The 19,230-nt window shown below is 39.9% G+C and overlaps 1 protein-coding gene across 1 annotated transcript in view; it reads right to left on the bottom strand.

The window, feature by feature from the left end:
• Positions 1–19,230, bottom strand: part of LOC126176804 (juvenile hormone esterase-like) — a 136,666-nt gene that overhangs the window by 17,732 nt on the left and 99,704 nt on the right. The window contains exon 9 of the mRNA XM_049923984.1: positions 6,546–6,675. Within this exon, the coding sequence (XP_049779941.1) occupies positions 6,546–6,675 (130 nt within the window). The remainder of the gene's footprint in view (positions 1–6,545; positions 6,676–19,230) is intronic.

Below are 19,230 nucleotides of genomic sequence, written 5' to 3' on the forward strand. Positions count from 1 at the left end.
CCACAACAGTACACTTTGCTGCATTTCACACAAGACAGCCTCGACCATACCCAGCAACATTCTAAAGGATAATTATTCAAGTTGAGTAGGTGCGCCTCTCAGCCATTCACTCATCTTAAACTCTGTATAGAAATTTCATTAGCAAATCCTATCCTTGAGAGGTAACTTCACATTCCGAAAAGAACTAGGATATAACTTGTTCAATTCATAACGAAAAGTGAAATTGTGATTTTCAGAATTTTTGCAAAATAAATCATAAATTTCGTTAGTTTCATGTTTTTCTTACACTAACTAGCACTACTCCAGTACCCAAGTATCCCACTAGTTACGTAAGAAATTTTTGCGAATTTTTGTGTCATTTCCTTACAGCGGACAACTCCAGAAGATATTTATTGCTGAAAGTTTTTCAGGTATTTCTCTTTAGAACGTTAGGAACTTCTCTCTAACTTCTGTAGTAGTGTGGGGGTGGAAATTGCATCTTGCAGGAGCCACAGGGTAAAAGGTACATCTCATATTAATTCGTTGTGCAAAATAACAGAATGACAGATCAACCCCACACCTCAGAATATTCACGGCACATTCGTTAAATGGTCGTACTGGAAACACCCCACGTAATCGCTACCTCGGAGATGCTGTGCCCCATTGGTCGTCCGCTGACTGTAACATCACATTCAAACTTACTTAAATCTTGATAACCCGCCATTGTAGAAGCAGTAACCGATCTAACATCTGCGGCAGACCCTTGGTGTCTTATACAGGCGTTGCCGACCGCAGTGCCGTATTCTACCGGTTTACAGATCTCTGTATTTGAATACGCATGCTTGTACCAGTTTTTTAGGCGCTTCAGTGTAGGTTGAAGTAGTTGTTGGAAGATGAAGATGCTTGTACAGGTTACAGCTTGGAGAGCTGCGTCAAACCAGTCTTCGGACTGGAGACCACAGCAACAACAACATCATGCTCTGCAAGATTGTCTCGACACTTATATTTATATATTGAATGTAATCTGTAGAGAAAATTAGGCGTTGCACCACAATTCATATACCAGATATCTTGAAAGGTTGTCACAAGATGAAATGAAACTGAATAATCCCCACCACCCCGGATTAGCAGCGTACAGTCTGTAAAGAGGGCCCTGCGAGTATGAAATCCTTCTTCAAACAGCCACACATGCCGCATTTGATGTTCCCCATTCGTGTTACTTATCACCAATTGAGAATAACAGGGATATGGCTGATCGATAATAACTTCTGGTTCCTTCTGGACACGCACTTATCCCGTTTGGATTCAGAATCTGGGGAAATACATCCAGGTCGTCTTTAATTCAATGTCGTACTATTCAGAGATTCAGAATTCAGCAGAGAGTGGAGTCAGACTCCAATATTGTACAGCTCTGTAATGCTAACAATTATACAGAGTGGTCAGAAACAGCCTGACAAGCTTCTAAGGATGTTGCAGAGCAGGTTGTGCTGAGAAATAATTGTTAAGAAAAATTAGATACGTTGCGCAAAATTAATTAGCTTTGGAATTAGCCAATCAGCCCGTTGTGCGTGCAGATTCAAGCGGCCCACCAGAGACGCTATCGATAAAAGTATTCTTCGTTTGGTCTCCTAAAATCGAACAAGTAAGTGACTCAAAAACTGGAGATGGGATGGTAGTAAGGATTGAACCCGATCCAAAGGCTGAGCACTCTCGTGCACTACCATATAACTTTATCTTGGCTCCTGCAACAATCTAATTGGATAGCTTCAAAACTAATTAACTAGGAAACGTGAAACGTACCGACTTTTTTTTTACAGGTTATTTCTCACCACAACCTACCGTGCAACACGCTTAGCAGATTTTTAGGCTATTTCTGTCAGTCCTGTACATCATGCACTTCATCTGTTCCATAAAATTCTGTTCAACTTCGTGCTGAAAATTGTGTCCACTTTACTTCAGAATATGCACAGGACACAACCACAAGTCACGTATTATTTGATTTAGGTTGACCGGTTTCGCTAGTGAAAAACTAGCATCGTATGTAAAGTGTGTTAGCGATGGTGTCGAACTGTCTTTAACTAGGATGCTGCTGCCACCAGGGCAATAAAGATTCGCGGTTGCTACCGTCTGATGTGAGGAACGGGTCAATCCAAATAATACTCGACATGTAAGTGTGTTTGGACGTTAGTTACAACAGTCGATGCGTCCCCTATAGGCGATGTCTGGTTTTACTATTCCATTGTTTTCATACTGCATAACAAGTACGTAAATGCTAGCAGTAATGTAACAATCTCACTGGCACAATAAAAATGGCCACTCTCTTACCTGCCATTAAAAGAGAAAACATTATTTTGAATATAAATAAGTGTAATCCATGTGCAGGGATGAAGAGACCTATACGAGGAACAATTCATATTGATTCGAAATTCTATTGCCTAAATTGCAATTTCATTACAATTGAATGCTTTCTGTTGTGAGCTACAGTCAGCTAGCTCCAATGTGACTGACTGAAGCGCCTATGATCGCATCCAACAAAATTTAACATCAATCCATAGATGTAACATGAATAAAGTCTTGGTCCAATCCTTTGGACGTAGTCGACACGGGCTGGCGACTACAAAGTCTTCCCTTCGGTTAACATGACAATAGTATTTCCGTTTTCTGCCCATAAAATAAAGAAACTATTGTTTTTATAACACCAAGCTGTAGATAAGAATTACAATAAGTTTGTATGACGACTGTTACCGGCGACTGATAAACTGACCGAACCGGTTAACTCCGGACGTAAGACTTACCTCTTCATTTTTCACGTAGATTTTCTCAGCTGATCCCTGTGTAGAAAGGGGATTAACGTAATGACTGAAATGAGTCTGCATCACGTTTCTCGTGCTAATGAGAGAGAGGAGAGTCCGAAACTGGATACTGCCACTCAGCCTAGACTCTAGACTGCCACCAAGAGCGGAAATTCCGTACCTTTGTACATCTACATGCAATTTTTTTGTTATTTTGTGCGTCTTTAGATGTATCATAGTGCATGAATGCATTCAAGTTTTAAGATGTGACGGTGCATAGAAATTTGGGCACTGCTGTTTAATGAAAAAACGTAATATTTCCATGTTAACACCCTTTATTTGCAACGAGAAATAAATATTTCATACAGTAACAAAACAAACATTTTGTTTTATCCAAGTGAAAGAAAAATAATAGTGAGTTCTGGCGTTGCAAATTCGATGACAAGTAATTTATATTACGTGCATACTTCGCAACTTGTTGCAGAATGTAAGATGAACTCGAGTTATCTGACAAATAATTTCCTAGCGAAGGTTATTCATTTCATGTATTAATAACTCATAGAAGTAGGAACCGGAAAATATTGCCAGGACAGGAAACACCAGCTTTTGGTCCGGAGTTTAATTTCAAATTTCCATCAGTTTAATGTCATTTTTTCCTCGTATTGACTGCTAGTCTCTCATGTTTACTTGCAATTGTTTTCTTGCTTCGACAAATTTTTACGCCATATTGAACTAAACCGGACATCAATCAACGGAATTCCAGTTTCTTCAATTTCCAACTTATCAAATTTACACATGTCTAGTTAACCAGTGAAGTAACGTCTAGATACATAATAAATTGTAGTGTTTCCGGCAACTACTTGATCTGAGAAAATTCGGATGAAAACTGTACGAATGAAAAATGTATTAAGAAAGAAAATTCCCCAGCCAGCTATTCTTGTTATGACTTTTCATGTAAATCCACACAGCTGGTAATTTTATTTCAAATTTGTGCAATATTTGTAGTTTTTGGAAACAATAACGTGACTGAAAACATGCTGTTTATCCTCAAGAGAGTGAATAATATCTGGGATAAAAACAGTTTTGCTTGTGCCCTGAAGCTTTACGTTCAAATGATTGAAATTCTGACACATATCCGTAACAAAAATCAATATTGTAAGACACTTAACATCAATTTATTGTCAATATTGCACAATTTTCCCTCATTTGGTACAAAAGGCCTCTTTTTCTCATATAAATCACAAATCTTTGAAATTTCTGGCTGCAGCTCAACCAGCGAACATTGTTATACATCAGCAAGCCACTGTACGCCAAACTGACTTCAAATAACAACGTGTCCAAACCTTTTCATTAGATGCATGCGATGTATATGGTTCACTACTTTTGTAACTACGGCCATTATATTACCAGGGAAACGAAATCACACTTTGCATAATGGGGTTTGTGGATGTATAACGTAGTGGAATTAAAAAATAGAATGTCCAATATGTGCCAGGAGTAAATTAATAAAATCATTATTTTAGCCCACCGTATTAGGGGCATCATCATTCATTACTAAAGCAATGTAGCTTAAAGCTATCTTTGTTTCACTAAGGGAATTTTTAACAGCCGCACAAATATCTCTGCCATTAATTGTTGATAGCAACTACTTTACGACAATTAATTCTTCGTTGATATTGTTTACAGAACAATATCAAGCAAATATAGCTAAACCGGCAGATTTAGTTACATGTGTACTTTCGTCAATAGACAGAGAAATATGAGGAGAGTACCTGATGTCACTTGTTACTTACAGTTTCCGCCAGTTTCATGATTTTGTCTGTCATTGTGTTTCTCGGTAAATGAATATTTTTAATGCTTTCAGTCACCTTATTTTCATTTTCGAATATTCAGAAACCAATTGGCGCATGCTTCCTTCAGAAATAACCAGTCGACAAAAGGTTTACCATACCGGTAATGACATTTGCAGCCAAGAAACTTGAGGCACTGGTATGACAGTTCTTGCTAATATACTTAATCGCAGATGTCAACTGTCTATTCCAGTCTTTAATAGCACATACAACCAGTCTTTAATAGCAAATAGAACGAATTCCTTTTGCTCTGGTTCGGTTTTTGCCAAGAGATATGTAATTTGTTACACAGCGTCCCTCTATAGACAATATTCGACATAACATGGTCCTGGAATATAAAACACAAGACGTTTTATTCCCTTTATTGACCCTAACAATACCGAGGAATTTTCAATAACGCGCATTACCAAGTGCAGGGGAGGGGAGGGGGGAATGGGTAGTTTAGGGCTTCCAAAAAAGATAAAGGAAACAAAAATTCATTAATTGTTGTTGGATAATATTAACGACGTACTTTTTGAAGAGGCACAGATGTGTAAGCAGGGTCCAGAACCTGAAAATACGTTTTAGCACCCTCTTAGCGTTATCAACTCACTTTCAATAACGTACTACCGACTTCATTACCATCGCAAAGAAAATTTTAAAAAATGAAAATTTCATTCAATGTTTTTGTTGTTGACCTTTACCCTCAAAATAGGTTTTAAAGAGATAAACTGATGTGTAAGTATGGCCCTGAACGCTGAATAGACATAGATTGTAGAAAATTACAACTACTACTGAGACTTATATTTTTGGGTTACATTTAACTGAAAAATTTAGAACTTATATGGATTCAGTTACAAGAATGCATTAAAAACAATAAGCATATTTTTCAAAATTTTAAAATTTAAGGTAACTGACTAGTTTACAGTATGTGACTCACAGTGAGTTAACATGACTGAAGCTATGTCTTCTGCAATTTGTATGATGCCTAGGCACCAACAGCTCATTCACGATGAACTTCGGTACAATGATTTCTAATGTAGATGAACAAATGAATTATTTCGGTTAGGTATGCCTAAATAAATTCCTCATTTAATGCTGTGCCCAATACACTTGGTCGCGTACCTTCAGTGGCATAGGTCTCATTGGTTCACCATCCCTCACCTAGATTGTCACCCAGAGCGGCGTCCTGATGCGAGAAATAGTAGAGAGTATTACATGCTCACATTATGGAGAGATTTAGAATTTAAAGGAAGACATCTCTCCATTGAAAGACAGCATAAATTTTGGTTCAAATGGTTCAAATGGCTCTGAGCACTATGGGACTCAACTGCTGAGGTTATTAGTCCCCTAGAACCTAGAACTAGTTAAACCTAACTAACCTAAGGACATCACACACATCCATGCCCGAGGCAGGATTCGAACCTGCGACCGTAGCGGTCTCGCGGTTCCAGACTGCAGCGCCAGAATCGCGCGGCCACTTCGGCCGACCATAAATTTTGGTTCTGATGATTCGAATTCAAGATAAGTGATTTAGAAGTTCATCAGAAAAGGGAACTACATTAAGTTTCATTTCTCTCCAGTCACTGTAAATTACTGCAGTAAGTACAGAGGTATCTTTGTTCAAATTTTCAAATGTGTGTGGATTCCTAAAGGACCAAACTGTTAAGGTCCTCGGTCCCTATACTTACACACTACTTAAAATAACTTAAACAAACTTATTCTAAGAATAAAACACACACCCATGCCTGAGGGAGGGGTAGAAACTCCGGCGGAACAGGCCGCGCAATCCGTGACGTGGCGACTTTAACCACGCGGCCAGTATCTTTGTCAGTAAAATGATTCAGCATTATATTTCAATATTCTACATACCGTATTGAGCTATAAACGGAACACATAAAGATTAAATGCATTCAAAAACAAGTTAACAAGCCATTTTACTTACCCCATTGAGTCTTGTTGACATTCTCTCCCCTGTAGTCGAACTCGTAGTAGTAAATTGGTACGTTGGAGACTTCAACAACTTTTCTGACAAAGGCATCAGTCGGCTCGAAATTCTGGATGTCGTTGTTGAACTACCAACATAAAAAGTATTTTCATGAGCCGGTGTGAAACTGGGTCACAAACAATGTAACCGAAATAGTGTTGTGGTGCAACAAGATGATAGAGAAGTGATGTTTTGCTAAAATTTAGTTTTGAAATTTTTAATAAATGTTCACTTATGGATAAATTGTATATAGCAGTCACTTATGAGTACCTAAACTAATGAATGTTTAACTAAAAATTTACACTATCACTAGTGCATAAATTCTTCATGTGCAAAAATGTTAACTTCTCTGTAATGGTTTCCATTGAGAACAACGTATCTAATCCAGAATGAGATTTTCACTCTGCAGCGGAGTGTACGCTGATATGAAACTTCCTGGCAGATTAAAACTGTGTGCCGGACCGAGACTCGAACTCGGGACCTTAGCCTTTCGCGGGCAAGTGTTCTCTGTTGGTAGAGCAATTGCCTCCGAAAGGCAAATGTCCCGAGTTCGAGTCTCGGTCCGGCACACAGTTTTAATCTGCCAGGAAGTTTCATATCAGCGTACACTCCGCTGCAGAGTGAAAATCTCATTCTGGAAACATCCCCCAGGCTGTGGCTAAGCCATGTCTCGGCAATATCCTTTCTTTCAGGAGTGCTAGTTCTGCAGGGTTCGCAGGAGAGCTTCTGTTAAGTTTGGAAGGTAGGAGACGAGGTGCTGGCAGAAGTAAAGCTGTGAGGACGGGCCTGAGTCGTACTTGGGCAGCTCTGTTGGTAGAGCACTTGCCCGCGGAAGGCAAAGGTCCCGATTTCGAGTCCCGGTCCGGAACACAGTTTTAATCTGCCACGAAGTTTGAATGTATCTAATGTATGATACTTTCAGAGACAGTTGTAAAATAACTGCTGCAGTCAAAGGTTTTGCCTGAATTATTGTTGATTTTGACTCTAACTCATTGTTTCGATATTAAACTTGGAATCAATCAAACGTGAGAAATCCCACTAGATTCTTCTGTGAAATAAAGGTGACCAAAATAACTTGAACAAAAATCATGGAATTTCCTTAGTGACATCTTTTTTCAAAATATTCGAAAATTAATGTACTCAACAGTAGTCTCAATTTTAAGTAGAAACAATTTGCTTAGGATACCACGGTTTGGATTCCAGAAGGTTAATGTATGGGTAACGAAATTTACATATTCATCCACTAACTGTTAAAAGTGTTAAATAATAAAACAGCGCCAGCTGGTAATCTTTGTGATCCTTTCCAAATATTTGACTGCAACTTTTATGTAACTGGTGGTTTTACAGGTAACTTGTTTGAATAATAGTTAACAAACCGAACGCAAAAAAATATAGAATAGTTCAGAAAATGTTGGAAAGATAAAAAGTTTTACTGCCTGGGGAGAAATAATGAAAGGAGTCCCACAGGATTCAGTTTTGAATCGACTCGATGTTTAGCAGAGAAAACTGAAATTCTGCAGACGTTATTCATGTCACAATATGTCACGTTAGAGACAAAGCAACAGAAGAATATGTTAATGATGTTCTCGAAAGAATTATTATGTGGTTCTCTGAAAATAGATTCGCGTGAAACTCTGTGAAAACGCACTATATTCAGTTCCGTGCAACAAACAGAGTCATACCAACAAATGATGCAGAGCGTGAACAGGAGTCAGTGAGTAGGGTACACGCTCCAGATTTCTGAGCGTACATATTGATGAAAACTTGAACTGCAAGACGCATATTGTTAAGTTTCTCAAACAATTTAGTTCAGCTGCTTTTGCTCTCCATGTGATTGCTAGACTTGGAAACAAAACAACTTGCTGACATAAGTAATATATTTCAACTCAATAATGCCTTACAGAATAATTTTTTGGGGTAAGTCATCACTTAGAAAGAAAGTAATTTTAGCAGAAAAGGTAGAGTAAGAATAATACATACTGTTCAGCCGTGGTCGTCTTTAAGGTCCCCGACATTTTAATTGCACCGTCACATTACACATATTCGCTATTGAAATTCGTCATAAATAATCCATCAGAGTTTTAGAAAATTAATGATATCAGGACATATAACACAAGATGAAGAAATGACGTATTAATGCTGTCAAGGGCTCAGAAAGGAGTCTAATATCCAGCAACAAAAACATTTGATCATTTGCTCTATACCATAATTTGTTTGAAAGGTAATAGAGCAAGTTTTCAATTTAACCTAAGATCATTATCCCTGGACAGCCTTTTGTATCCCAAGGCCAAATTTCTATTAAAAATAGTAACCTGAGAAGAATTTTAAAAAATACGTCATTTTTAAGTGTAATAACATGACTACTACTAAAATTAAAGTTGCCATTAATGCTGACACTGAAGATATAGTATGCATTCCTGTAAATTGCCTCGTTCCACTTCAGTTCGACAAGAGAATTGTTCAAATGACCTATGTAACATGTAACTAACTAACTCCCCAAAAATCAAAATTAGTCATCACACCGGTCAGGTCTTCTTTGGCAACAAGCATGTTACATGCTACGAAAGTTACGCAATATGTACCAGAAAGATGGAAACAAATCGGTGACAGTGTAGACAATATGAGTAAAATTGCTGCAGTAAGAGGTTCTCTCGGCTGAAAAGCTGTGGTGCCCTGGCATGTGGCAGCGAATGTTACACAGCGAAGCCTGTTGAATATTCTTGCGCTGGTGTCGAACGAAACTGGATGGATCTCTGTGAAACTGGTGGCATATAACAAGGCATTAGGAACACTGTGAACGCTGAAGCTGGACGCATTCAAGACGCACATAAGGTACAGGAGCTAAAAATGCAGGAAATTGCGAAACAGAGATGTGGACGCTTAAGCTCAGGTCAATTGAAATTATCAGAGAAAGAAAAGTCTGCGAAATCAAAGTAAAAGTCTGGAAAACGGTAACCAACAGAGGAATGGAAGCAGAGAAGGGAAAAATAGTCTATTCTAGAACCAACAACCGGTTGTCCTGGCTCAAAAAATTGCTCTGAGCACTATGGGACTTAACAGCTATGGTCATCAGTCCCCTAGAACTTAGAACTACTTAAACTTAACTGACCTAAGGACATCACACAACAACCAGTCATCAGGAGGCAGAGAAAATCCCTGACCCCGTCGGGAATCGAACCCGGGAGCCCGGGCGCGGTAAGCGAGAACGCTACCGCACGAACCGGTTGCCCTGAGCAGAATATTTGACAGCTTACAAAAATTCCCAATTCTGTGTTACAATAATTTGGATCGACGACTGTGAACTCAATAATTCTGCGGTGCAAAATTTTGATGGACAGGTTAAGCTCTTAGGACATACATCAAATATTTCCTTAATATGCCGAGAAATTCAAAGATTCGTTCTGATCGGAAAGGAGATAGGTGCACTCTCTGAGAATTTTTGCACGAAATTTACTATTCCCTATTAGAAACACAGACGAGATTACCCTGGCAGTCGGATAGAGCATGGTAGCTACATCAGATCTTGAACGAGAAAGACACAACCATACGAATTCTGAATACCTACCGTTCCTAAGTGAAGAGATAATTATGATAGCGCTGGTTGGCACCACTGAATAAGAACTATCTTTCTCAAGAATAGAAATATACTGAAAGAACGCTCGTTAGATGAAGTGCGAGGGAGCATGAGGGAGAATGGCCCTCTAACATACTCGAAAACGCTAACTAATCGAATAGAAGGGACAGAAGGCGACACACAAATACATAAAGTCGAGGGATTATGAGTTTCCCGGGCAAAAAATTTCATAGCATAACGGTTAACATGTCATACACACATAATGCGCCACGTGAATTGTAGGAAGAGACTGAGAAAAGAAATAATGAAATTTTTAGCTACAAATCTTCAGTTCCCGTTGGTAAATAGAGAGAATAATTGTGGGTTACTGTTAGATATTAACAGTGAGAAAACAAAAAGGCAGGTGTTTGGATATATTAATACTCTCCCACTGGCAAAGACACAAATACTGAATGCGCTGGGGTAACAAACTGTAACCATTCCTGCATATCTGGGATTTGGTAACCAGTTACGTAATATTGGTTTATTAGTGTGAGAAAGGTTAGTGATACCTTCAATTTTAGCAGCACATTGGCTAAGGGAACCAAATTTAGACCTTGAGATGGGAATATTAAAATTAAGGGACACTGAAACGACATTAATCGGAGGAGTAACGTACAGGAGCTGCTACAAAGCTCCAAGAATGATTGATATCTATAGTTTACAACAAATTAGAGACATAACTAGGGAAGATATCAGTATGAATTATGGTACTGAATAAGGGGGCGAAGGTAAAAGGAATATTCATTCAGTGTTGCGTCATTCTGCAGGTTTTTGTGCAGATGAATAAATACCCTGCAGTAAAGAATACTGGAAACAGAGATATTGGTGAAGGAAAACCATGAGTGGCTGGTAAGATCTGAACTATACTCCTCTCAACACAGTAGTGGACGGTGCTGGCCACAATTCACAGACAAAGATATGAGGAGACGGAGGCAGCCTGTCGTCTAGTGGGTGGGTAACACAGCCCCTTCCACCCTAGGATAGGACATGCCGATGACAATCAACCACAGAGGGCGTGGCAGGCAAATAAAGCTCGAGAGGATAGTAGTAGGGCAAGGTTCGTGTGGCCCCACTCTCCATTTTTGCCAAATTTATTTAAGATGGCGGCGATGTAGACATGGCAACAGTGCATGACATCATCCAAGATGGCGGATTTTTGGGGGAAAATAGGCCAATTGTGCTATGTCCACTAACCTAACCTCCAGAAAAAATGGCGGCAATTTTGAATTATGGCGGGAAAATAGATCAATTGTGCGATGTCCGCTAACCTAAGCCTCCAGAAAAAAAAATGACAGGAAATTTGAATTCCAACAGGATAATGTATGCAAAACTGTACTTGTCTTTATTATTATTATTCATTATTATTGATTATCATTTATTAACATTCATTATCATTTATTATTATTTATTATCATTTATTATTAATTATTATCATTTATTATTATTGACCTGCCTCCACCACAAAATTCCTTCCAAATTCAAATTCCAACACGATAATGGCTGCAAAACCTTACTTTTGTTTTGTTATAATTCATTATAATTATTTATATATTATATATAACTAATATAGTGGGAATTAGTGAAGTTTGCTGGCAGGAGGAACATGACTTTTCGTCAGGAAAATACAGGGTTGTAAATACAAAATCAAATAGGTGTAATGCAGGAGTCGGTTTAATAATGAATAAAAAAAATAGGAATGCGGATAAGCCAATACAAACAGCATAGTGAACGCATTATTGTGGCCAAGATAGACATGAAGCCCATGCTTACTACAGTAGTACAAGTTTATATGCCAACTAGTTCTGCAGATGACGAAGAAATTGAAGAAATGTATGATGAAATAAAAGAAATTATTCAGATAGTGAAGGGAGACGAAAATTTAATAGTCGTGGGTGACTGGAATTCGGTAGTAGGTAAAGAGAGAGAAGGAAACGTAGTAGGTGAATATGTATTGGGGCTAAGAAAAGAAAGAGGAAGCTGCCTGATAGAATTTTGCACAAAGCACAACTTAATCATAGCTAACACTTGGTTGAAAAATCATGAAAGAAGGCTGTATACGTGGAAGAAGCCTGGAGATACTGACAGGTTTCGGATAGATTATATAACGGTAAGACAGAGAGTTAGGAACCAGGTTTTAAATTGTAAGACATTTCCAGGGGCAGATGTGGACTCTGACCACAAACTATTGGTTATGAGCTGTAGATTAAAACTGAAGAAACTGCAAAAAGGTGGGAATTTAAGGAGATGGGACCTGGATCAACTGAAAGAACCAGATGTTGTACAGAGTTTCAGGGAGAGCATAAGGGAAAAATTGACAGGAATGGGGGAAAGAAATACAGTAGAAGAAGAGTGGGTAGCTTTGAGAGATGAAGTAGTGAAGGCAGCAGAGTATCAAGTAGGTAAAAAGACGAGGGCTAGTAGAAATCCTTGGGTAACAGAAGAAATATTGAATTTAATTGATGAAAGGAGAAAATATAAAAATGCAGTAAATGAAGCAGGCAAAAAGGAATACAAACGTCTCAAAAATGAGATCGACAGGAAGTGCAAAATGGCTAAGCAGGGATGACTAGAGGACAAATGTAAGGATGTAGAGGCTTATCTCACTAAGGTAAGATAGATTTTGCCTACAGGAAAATTAAAGAGACCTTTGGAGAAAAGAGAAACACTTGTATGAATATCAAGAGCTCAGATGGAAACCCAGTTCTAAGCAAAGAAGGGAAAGCGGAAAGGTGGAAGGAGTATATAGAGGATCTATACAAGGGCAATGTACTTGAGGAGAATATTATGGAAATGGAAGTGGATGTAGATGAAGATGAAATGGGGGATACGATACTGCATGAAGAGTTTGACAGAGCACTGAAAGACCTGAGTCAAAACTAGGCCCAGGGAGTAAACAACATTCCATTGGAACTACTGACGACCTTGGGAGAGCCAGTCCTGACAAAACTATACCATCTGGTGAGCAAGATGTATGAGACAGGCGAAATACCCTCAGACTTCAAGAAGAAAATAATAATTCCAATCCCAAAGAAAGCAGGCGCTGACAGACGTGAAAATTACCGAACAATCAGTTTGATAAGTCACGGATGCAAAATACTAACGCGAATTCTTTACAGGCGAATGGAAAAACTGGTAGAAGCCGACCTCGAGGAAGATCAGTTTGGATTCCATAGAAATATTGGAAAACGTGAGGCAATACTGACCCTACGACTTATCTTAGAAGCTAGATTAAGGACAGGCAAACCTACGTTTCTTGTATTTGTACACTTAGAGAAAGCTTTTGACAATGTTGACTGGAATACTCTCTTTCAAATTCTAAAGGTGGCAGGGGTAAAATACAGGGAGCGACAGGCTATTTACAATTTGTACAGAAACTTGATGGCACTTATAAGAGTCGAGGGGCATGAAAGAGAAGCAGTGGTTGGGAAGGGAGTAAGACAGGGTTGTAGCCTCTCCCCAATGTTATTCAATCTGTATATTGAGCAAGCAGTGAATGAAATAAAAGAAAAATTGGGATTAGGCATTCAAATCTATGGAGAACAAATAAAAACTTTGAGGTTCGCCGATGACATTGTAATTCTGTCAGAGACAGCAAAGGACTTGGAAGAGCAGTTGAACGGAGTGGACAGTGCCATGAAAGGAGGGTATCAGATGAACATCAACAAAATCAAACGAGGATAATGGAATGTAGTCGAATGAAGTCGGGCGATGCTGAGAGAATGAGATAAGGAAATGAGACACTTAAAGCAGTAAAGGAGTTTTGCTATTTGTAGAGCAAAATAACTGATGATGGTCGAAGTAGAGAGGATATAAAATGTAGACTGGCAATGGCAAGGAAAGCGCTTCTGAAGAAGAGGAATTTGTTCCCATCGAGTGTAGATTTTAGTCTCAGGAAGTCATTTCTGAAAGTATTTGTATGGAGCGTAGCCATGTATGGAAGTGAAACATGGACGATAACTAGTTTGGACAAGAAGAGAATAGAAGCTTTCGAAATGTGGTGCTACAGAAGAATGCTGAAGATAAGGTGGGTAGATCACGTAACTAATGAGGAGGTATTGAATAGGACTGGGGAGAAGAGAAGTTTGTGGCACAACTTGACTAGAAGAAGGGATCGGTTAGTAGGACATATTCTGAGGCATCAAGGGATCACCAATTTAGTATTGGAGGGCAGTGTGGAGGGCAAAAATCGTAGAGGGAGACCAAGAGATGTATACACTAAACAGATTCAGAGGGATGTAGGTTGCAGTAGGTACTGGAAGATGAAGAAGCTTGCACAGGATAGAGTAGCATGGAGAGCTGCATCAAACCAGTCTCAGGACTGAAGAACACAACAACAACAATTCATTATCATTTATTAACTTTCATTATCATTCATTGTCATTTATTATAATTCATTTTCATTTATTATTATTCATTATGATTTATTATTATAGACCTACATCCACTAGAAAATTGCGCCAAATTCCAACATGATAATGTCTCCAAAAGTACTTCTATTTATTATTATCATTTATTGTTTATTCAAGATGTCTGATTTCCTCAGTGAGAAAGCTATTTTCCTTACATCCATAACAAAAATCTATCACAAGTCAAATCCCATCACCATAATTGATCACACCTACAAACTTTCTACATCACTTATCTTTTTTCACTGGTAGCCTGTCACAATCGCATCAAAAAATAAACTGCACTTATAGTAACGTAAGTCACGTCCTTTGATTTTGCAGGGGGGAAGGGACTGAAGACTCTATTTCAAGCAGTACGGTCATCACTTTTTCTCCAACACATTCAGCTCACACGTCTTTGATATCGCAGTGCAGTCGCCATGACGTCCACGCTCCAACTGAATTAGTTCAAATCCTCACCACCCCCTGGCCAGCGTATGGAGACACTGCCAACGCCTGTCACGTGATGCGGCCGCCCGTGCTGGACTGCCGGTACGCCGGGGGGCCAGCACAGTGATCGCTCCCACGTCGTAAACATGTTTTCGCTGGACACGCTGGAACTTGCCGAGTTTGACGTCACAGCAGTCCCTTCTCCACTCACCACGTGTATTCGTCGCCTCCGCACGTTTCCCACCAAAATTGTTTGCCTCGGAGCTGAGCTACACAGCAGTCGGCCATTCCCTGCCACACTTTTGGAGCCAAAATTGTTTTCCTGGGCACGTTCAAACCTGTCGATGCCGACTGCTCACCGTGCACCACGTGTCCTTGTGCGCGCGAGAACGCAGTGCTACACTTTTGGCGGCAAAGTTTGCTCTACACTGTTATCCGCCGAGACTATATAACAGCGCGTTTGGTCAACACTAGTACGCTCGCTAATTGACTCTCTCGTGCGCGCGTAACTGTACAATCGCTGCGACGCCGCCCCGCTTACGTCACACACCCTCCCTACACGCGACGGACATAGTCTTCTGTAAATACGTACGTACTTAATTCCATTTCGTTTTTAATCATATTAAATAATTCAATTTACAATTTCATATATGTATGCAAAGGTGTTCAACTACCTAATTTCAACTACTTTTCGAGGACGAGACAAACACCTCTTACTAGGAACCAGCGCCGAGTTTGAATTCTGACAGTAAAGAAAGGTCACTTCTGCTTTCTCTACCAACCTAATAAAATTGTTGGAAATAAAAGGCACTTGTATTAACCTTAGCCAGCCAACCGCCACGTCCTCCTAGGAACCAGCGCCAAGTTTGAAATCTGCCATTAAACAAAGCTCACTGGCTCTTCCGCCACCAACCTAAGAAAATTGTTTCAAACCGAGCTCATCACCGCTAAACTAAGCCACCAGCACTCAACCTCTTCATACACGTTTTGGGTAAAAGGACTCACCCCGCACTAGGCCCATGGATGGAGGAACGAATTTACTTTGTTTAGGAATGGAGTATATGTATCACACCGACATGTTCCATGCCATACAGATCTGCAAAACACTCCTACATAACTCATTTATGATGCTCTAGACACACATTTGCTAATTGTAAACAGTTAAAAATAACTCATAGCACAGCCTACAGACATGCGAACCACTCATAAATAATGCAAAACATTTACGTCCAAATAGCAAAACAACTGCTAATTTTCGGAAATAATTTCAGTGCATAGGCTGATAGAAGGAGGAACGAATGTACTTTATTTATTTGCGACATATCTTTTTGAAACTTTTACTTCTCATAGGTTTCGATATGTAAGGCTGACCTTAGGCATGTTCTGAACTCCAGTAGTGCAGTACACTTGGCAACACAACCATACCCATCAAGGTATTCAATCCAATCCAGACCTGCAACTCCTCTACAGATAAATTTGTCCAGTTATTTGTCGACTCACTTACAGTCTGACCAGATTGCCGTTATTGCGCAAAAACATCTCAGACTACGCCGTGCTGCTCAGGGAAGTAAGGGAGGGCAGCACTCTATTATTTCAAGCCCTTCTATTTAGTAGTGGAGTATATTTGTCACAAAACACCAGCACTGATCCGACTGTGGTCATCTGACACAGCCCACAAACACGCAAACAGCTCCTAATTTCACCACACAACAGCAAACAGCTCTTAAATAATGCAGTAAACAATATCAGCGGACGAGCTCTGTACTCTTAAACTCTCCAAATAAAGCACAGCACAGTGCACAGACATGCTCGCAAAATAGTGCAACAGACGCGGCCGAACACCCACAGCTGCCAAACCGACCAAAAGTCTCTGCTCAGCCTCCCCCCAAACATGACCTCAACACAGTCGAATTCGCGCCTAACACCGGAGAAATTGATATCGCCTATGCGCCTTAGCTACTGTACCTGTGGTCTAGAGGTAGCGTCTTTGATTCATAATCAAAACGTCTTCAGTCCCAGGTTCGATCCCCGCCACTGCCTAAATTTTGATAAATAATCAGCATTGGCGGCCGAAGACTTCCGGCATAAGAAGTCAGCCTCATTCTGCCAACGGCCTTGTCAAAGAGGGCGGAGGAGCGGATAGAGGTTCAGGGCACTCTCTTGTCCTAGGGGTGGGAAATTGCCCCTAAAGGCGGAAGAATCAGCAATGATCAACGACATGAGGATGCAGAAGGCAATGGAAACCACTGCATTAAAGACACGTAACATGTATCTGCAGGACATGTGGCCTGTAATTAAAGAAGTGTCATGATGATCTCTCCATTGGCAAAAGATTCCGGAATAGTCCCCCATTCGGATCTCCGGGAGGGGACTGCCAAGGGGGAGGTTACCATGAGAAAAAGATAGAATAATCAACGAAAGGATAATGTTCTACGAGTCGGGGCGCGGAATGTCAGAAGCTTGAACGTGGTAGGGAAACTAGAAAATCTGAAAAGGGAAATGCAAAGGCTCAGCTTAGATATAGTAGGGGTCAGTGTAGTGAAGTGGAAAGAAGGCAAGGATTTCTGGTCAGATGAGTATCGGGTAATATCAACAGCAGCAGAAAATGGTATAACAGGTGTAGGATTCGTTATGAATAGGAAGGTAGGGCAGAGGGTGTGTTACTGTGAACAGTTCAGTGACCGGACAGCAGACCAACACCGACAACGATAGTTCAGGTATACATACCGACGTCGCAAGTTGAAGATGAACAGATAGAGAAAGTGTATGAGGATACTGAAAGGGTAATGCAGTATGTAAAGGGGGACGAAAATCTAATAGTCATGGGCGACTGGAATGCAGTTGTAGGGGAAGGAGTAGAAGAAAAGGTTACAGGAGAATGTGGGCTTGGGACAAGGAATGAAAGAGGAGAAAGACTAATTGAGTTCTGTAACAAGTTTCAACTAGTAATAGCGAATACCCTGTTCAAGAATCACTAGAGGAGGAGGTATACTTGGAAAAGGCCGGGAGATATGGGAAGATTTCAATTAGATTACATCATGGTCAGACAGAGATTCCTAAATCAGATACTGGATTGTAAGGCGTACCCAGGAGCAGATATAGACTCAGATCCCAATATAGTAGTGATGAAGAGTAGGCTCAAGTTCAAGACATTAGTCAGGAAGAATCAATACGCAAAGAAGTGGGATACGGAAGTACTAAGCAATGACGAGATACGTTTGAAGTTCTCTAACGCTATAGATACAGCAATAAGGAATAGCGCAGTAGGCAGTACAGTTGAAGAGGAATGGACATCTCTGAAAAGGGCCATCACAGAAGTTGGGAAGGAATTCATAGGTACAAAGAAGGTAGCTGCGAAGAAACCATGGGTAAGAGAGGAAATACTTCAGTTGATTGATGAAAGGAGGAAGTACAAACATGTTTCGGGAAAATCAGGAATACAGAAATACAAGTCGCTGAGGAATGAAATAAATAGGAAGTGCAGGGAAGCTAAGACGAAAAGGCTGCAGGAAAAATGTGAAGACATCGAAAAAGATATGATTGTTGGAAGGACAGAGTCAGCATACAGGAAAGTCAAAACAACCTTCGGTGACATTAAAAGCAACGGTGATAACATTAAGAGTGCAACAGGAATTCCACTGTTAAATGCAGAGGAGAGAGCAGATAGGTGGAAAGAATACATTGAAAGCCTCTATGAGGGTGAATATTTGTCTGATGTGATAGAAGAAGAGACAGGAGTCGATTTAGAAGAGATAGGGGATCCAGTATTAGAATCGGAATTTAAAAGAGCTTTGGAGGACTTACGGTCAAATAAGGCAGAAGAGATAGATAACATTCCATCATAATTTCTAAAATCATTGGGGGAAGTGGCAACAAAACGACTTTTCACGTTGGTGTTTAGAATATATGAGTCTGGCGATATACCATCTGACTTTCGGAAAAGCATCATCCACACAATTTCGAAGACGGCAAGAGCTGACAAGTGCGAGAATTATCGCACAATCAGCTTAACAGCTCATGCATCGAAGCTGCTTACAAGAATAATATACATAAGAATGGAAAAGAAAATTGAGAATGCGCTAGGTGAAGATCAGTTGGGCTTTAGGAAAAGTAAAGGGACGAGAGAGGAATTTCTGACGTCACGGCTAATAATGGAAGCAAGGCTAAAGAAAAATCAAGACACTTTCATCGG

This window comes from Schistocerca cancellata, chromosome 3 (assembly GCF_023864275.1).
Source record: "Schistocerca cancellata isolate TAMUIC-IGC-003103 chromosome 3, iqSchCanc2.1, whole genome shotgun sequence".
Classification (NCBI taxonomy): Eukaryota; Metazoa; Arthropoda; class Insecta; order Orthoptera; family Acrididae; genus Schistocerca; species Schistocerca cancellata.